Raw genomic sequence first — 5,253 nt, 5'->3', positions numbered from 1 at the left:
TCCTGGTGTCTGGTTAGCACACATGTCAGCTTCAAATGACCCAGTAAAAGACAAACAGAAAACTGGTCAATGACAACCTAAATTATGACACTTCCACGCTACAATGCCTCTACTACCCAACTCCAAAGTACAATTTTAGATTTTGGAAAGAAATGGCAAGAAAAGCAGGAAGAGGAAATGTATAAAGGCATTGCCTTCTTGGTGGGAAGGGACGTGAAGATGGCCAGAAGGATTCTTGACCAGGAGGAGAATGGGGGATGTGAAATGGGGGTGAAAATAACAGAGAACTCTGGAAACAGAGAGCTGCAGCTGATGAAAGCAATGGCTTCAGGGAAAGGTGAGGTGAAGGATACTTATATCTCATAAATACTTACAGAACTGCCTGGGAACTGAGGGAAGAGGAGAAAGAAAAACTATCTACATTTGGGGTTATAATATTTTAATACTAAAATTGTTCTAGTTATGCAGGTATAAACTGTATATTAGCCTGAAGATGCAGCTGTAAGCGTCTGTGAGATAAAGTTACAGAGTAAGCTGTCATACAAACTTTTTTTGTATTGCTTTTGCTGAACTGCATCCTGGCTGTGTATTTATGTTGGTGATACTATTGGGAAGTCTGTTAAGACAGAATTTCTTGGTGATTCTCAGGTGGGTTTGATAAGGGAGCTGGCCTGTTAAAGTACACAGGAGAAGGGCCTCAGCAGTTCAACTGCAGTTCTGAAGTTCTGAGTATCACGCAGAGATGTCTGCCCTGGCTTGACCCTTCTGCAGAAAATTGCTGTACAAAATTGTTTTAAAAAATGCAGCATACAAGGATCAGGGTGGCTGCAGGAAACTGCTCCCTTAAACAGGCGGGAAGTGTTCTATGATAAACTCCATCCAACCAGAAGCTTATCTTCTTTCATAAAGCTGATTTTTTTGGCGAGGATTTCTACAAAATCTAGACTGCCCGTGATTTTCTTGGTGATAGCGAATTTCTATTACTTTCTACCTTTTCTGTTTTCTGCCCTTCTTTTCTGTCTCTCCAAAGGGGGGAGGACAGGTAGACAGATGAATCTACTCCCCATCCCAATTTCCCATGTTAATAGAGTTCTTGAAGTTTTGCAAAGACAAGAGCTCAAAAGTTTAGTGACGGTCAGAACTTAAATTACTTATTCAACCGTATTTTGGCCCTGTGTGTATTATGAAGCAGTTTTTAATTGGACAATTTCATACTGTTGCTCTCAAGGGACCACTGTAACATTTAGTGCACAGAATGTCAACTGCAAAGTAGCTATTCAAATGTTGTTTGCGCTTGGATTTCAGTCAGTAGCCCAGCTCTTGCTTGCTGAGATAAAATTTTCTTCTTCACTTAAAGTTTTATTTTGTTTCTAAGACTGTGAAGTAGAGTTATACTCTATACTGAATATAGAAGCCAGTGGGCTTTTCTAGAGTGCTTCTGTTATAGCAGCTGACTTCACAAATCTTCAGAGCAATTTTTTACTGTGACTCATTCCCATTTTAGAGATGGCAAAGTGAGGAACAGAAGAGATTAAAGTCCTAAGTGTCCTCTGCCAGGTTTTCAAGTTATCTGGCCACAGTACATTGTTTTTAAAAGAATAAAGCCTCTATTGACTTCTGGTGTTGCTCAGTTAAGAACTGTTACGTAGCAGTTCTTCGGTTTGGAGTCCAAGATTTCATACTTGGTACTGAGAAGATGAGAAATACGGTATCAGTGACCATCTGTGAAAAGTCAGATGAGATTCCCTATGTCATTTGGGTTCTGTACTATCTCATTTGCTCATCTCTGAAGACTGCAGGGTCATCTTTTCCAGCCATCTTCTCTCTCATGTGCCTTCAGATGTCTGCAATAAAAAGGGATTGTCCACCCAAGTAGCAAAGAGAATAGTCCATTGCAGTGAAAGACTGTGGAGATTTAAGGACAAGTGTACTTGTACTGGAGAAGCGATATCAGAGTGTGAAATAAATTGGGGATGTAACTAAATCCTCTCTTGTCATTGTGTAAAGCATGATCAGTATCTAAAGCTGTGACGTGATCCAGTAGATCAGCAGAAGCTGCTGAATTTTTTTGTTACTCTTAAGACTGGATGAAGGAACTGGTAGACAGGAGGTCTGAGAGTAAGAACGATATTGAGAACTAAGGGCTGGTAAACTGTATACTTCCTGACACAAGAATAATATGCAGTCAATTTAACTGAATTTTTCACTTTATTGCTTGCTCATACCAAAGATTTGGTGTTTTGGAATAGGTGTTTCTTTGATGGCTATTTGACATTTCTGTGTGTGTATATAAAATTAATGATTATATATATTTTTGTATAAATATATTAATTTAGATATTTTGATAAGGGTCCTTAAATACTTAAGAGCTGTGGAAGTCTCAAAATTCAAACCACGTTTCATGCTCTATTTGTTCTTCATCAGTGCAGAAAAGAGAAGTCTGGAACGACGCAGTCTGAGCATTGCTTGCTTGGCTAGATCTTTCCTAGAGTTTGTCATTGATTCCATATGTGTACCTACTGTCTAGCCTCCACGGTGAATGGTACCTTTTATCTTTGGGAAATCTTTAAGCAATTTAGCTTTGCTTAGCTTATTGTTCAGTAACAAGGAAATAACATAAGGGAAGTGATTTAAAATACTGTTTTACATTAAAAAAATGAAACTGCTTATTCATTCATTATATAAAGGTAGCTTTATGTATTACTATTAATTCAACATCATTGTCTTTGATTGACATAAATGGTTATTATCAGCATAGTTTAGTCTTGAGATAAATGATCTTTCTTTCAAGAAACAAAATACTAATTTTCTTGTAAAGAAATAGGGGGGATAAACTATTTTTGTTAACCTCTAGTATGTTTAGAGCACATAAGTAACAGGTTAAGGGGGAGGAGTAGTCAAAGATATCCCAAGTACTTCATATCATTTTCTTGCAACCTTAGCACTTCACCATGAACATTATAAATGACTGATTCTCCTTTAGGTACTGACTTGCTTTAGAATGATGTATGAAATAATATGTGTTTTGCATGTCCTGTTTGTAATGATAAAGGTCATATAGTATCATTTACATAATCTCTAGCCAGAAATGAACTCCAGCAATATCTTCTGTATAACATATACATTATCTGAGGTTTAAAACTCTCATTATTCATGAAAGTTAATTTTACAGTGGGTGTGAATGATCTATCTTATGGCTGCTTTTTTGATCATTCTATAAAATAATATGGAGCAAAGCCTGCACAAATAGCAGGAAAACCAGTAAAGAGTGATGCATTTGCTTGACTCTGTGTATACCCGATTGGATCTTGATTGATGGCAATCATTTGTCTTTGTCAAAAAAAGGAGAAAAATTCAGACATTGAAATAAGAGTGCTATCAAACTTTCTACAATGGCAGAAAGATTCTATTAATGCAGCCTGAGAGTATTAACTGTCTCTGCTAGAAAATGATAAAGAATGTTAATTTTTTTTCTTGAGCATGTTTAAGTGTAAACTGCATTATTTTGTCTATGTAGGAAGACTAAAAGGGGCATGCTACAGATTTATGGCATGCTGGAATTGGAATAAAAAAAAAGTGAATTACACAAAAAAAAAAGAAACAAAAAGCCAAATACAAGAGCTTAATCCTTCTGATTATGATTTTGCAACAAAACAATAAAAGTTTAAGTAGCATAGTGTCGTAAAATCCTTAATGCTGCATTCCAATTGATATTGAAGCTTTGAAGACTAACTTCAAAGGAGGGTGAACCAGAGCAAAAAATAGATATAAAATAAACAAAAAAAAAAATGACAAGCTTGGTTTTAGAAGTCCTTTTGTATGTCAGATCTAGGAATATTGACCCGTTACTTGAATGGGCTTTAAGGCAACTTCCTTATTAATGATACTTAGAAACACAAAGCATATGCTTGTGGGTAATAGTGTATTTAAGAGGGAAAAATGCTATTTCACAGTACAGTAATGCCAGCAATGCAACAATACTTTTAAAATAAAGAAATATATAATTTTATATGTTAAAATAAAAAAATCAACCAAACAAAACCACCCACCAAAACCCAAAAGCGTTGATCACTGGATCTATCATGCCAGTTTTGTATCTCTGGATTTTATTATACATCTCTTATGGTCTCTGGTTCTAAATAGCAGTGTTAAAGCTTGATTACTGAAACTATTTTCTAAATTACGAACATGGCAAATAGCCTCTATTGAGTACTCTCTCTATCCTAGTAAGGCAAATATTGTTTTGTTCCTAAACTTATAAGACTAAGAAAATTGTAGCATTCAACTTTGCTGTTTACTAGTCCTTGATGCACCCTTAAAAATAGATGTTTGAGAGGTTGTCATTTTAAGGACAACTGAAAGAATGGCCTTATCAAAACTGGGAACCAGGAACTGCAGTTGTAAGACCTGCACTAATGTGCTTTGTGGCCCTCATGAAGTCATTTTAAAGTTTTTTTGGGTTTTTTGTTTGTTTTTTTTAATTTTTTTTTTTTACTGTTTCTGCATTGTGTTCCTAAAAACATATTCTAGCTTTGCCTTACAGCAGTGTGAGTCTGGGTCTGGCAGCAGGCTCCTGATTCAAACATTGAAAGGCAGCATAAGCACAGTGTTATCTGTCCTTGCTTAAAGAACCTTGTATGTCCTTAAAGAGTTCACAGTTTTGGATGGATTTGTTTGGTAACTTCCATGAAGCTGTTGCTGCTGCTGAAGATGCTAAGATGTGATTTTAGCTGGCGGGGTGGTAGTGTATTTATTTTAATTTTTTTTTTTTTTTAACGGTTGGTTAGGTGAGACATGACTTGCATGATTGAGATTTTTGCTGTTTTAAGGACCAGCTGCAAGGTTACTTTGTGACAGGGAAATTTTGAAAGTGGAAACAGTATGTGTTAAATACAAACACTACTTCACTCCCTCTCTTCAGAAAAATAACCAATAAGCAGCAGATTAATATTGCAGGACAGTATTAAGATTGAGGTCCAGTTTTCAAGGAGCAATAGAATCAGGATCATCTGTATTTTTTTTCCCTCCTCTCCCCCCACCCCACCTTCTTTTTGGTTTTGCCTGCCTGCATTTTCTGTCTCTGTTAATTCTTAATCAGATTTCTTTTTTGATTTTTTTTTTTTTTTATTGCTTTCCCAGGCTTTTGTCCTAGCCAGACCTTAGTTTGTGCCACCCCTTCTCTACTCTGCCTCTTGTCCTACTGATTCCCAACTCTGTCCTCTTTTCTCTACTTGATCACCAGCAGATCGTATA

The 5,253-nt window shown here is 36.3% G+C and overlaps 1 protein-coding gene across 1 annotated transcript in view; it reads left to right on the top strand.

Annotated features, from left to right (window-relative positions):
- Nucleotides 1–219: 219 nt before the first annotated feature.
- LRBA (LPS responsive beige-like anchor protein) overlaps nt 220–5,253 on the top strand; it is a 218,713-nt gene continuing 213,679 nt past the window's right edge. Inside the window, exons 1-2 of the mRNA XM_009643664.2 lie at nt 220–337; nt 1,632–1,764. Coding sequence (XP_009641959.1) covers nt 220–337; nt 1,632–1,764 — 251 coding nt within the window. The remainder of the gene's footprint in view (nt 338–1,631; nt 1,765–5,253) is intronic.

The sequence above is a fragment of the Egretta garzetta genome, unplaced genomic scaffold (genome assembly GCF_000687185.1).
Source record: "Egretta garzetta isolate BGI_Z169 unplaced genomic scaffold, ASM68718v1 scaffold258, whole genome shotgun sequence".
Lineage (NCBI taxonomy): Eukaryota > Metazoa > Chordata > Aves > Pelecaniformes > Ardeidae > Egretta > Egretta garzetta.
This window is presented reverse-complemented; position numbering and strand designations above follow the sequence as displayed.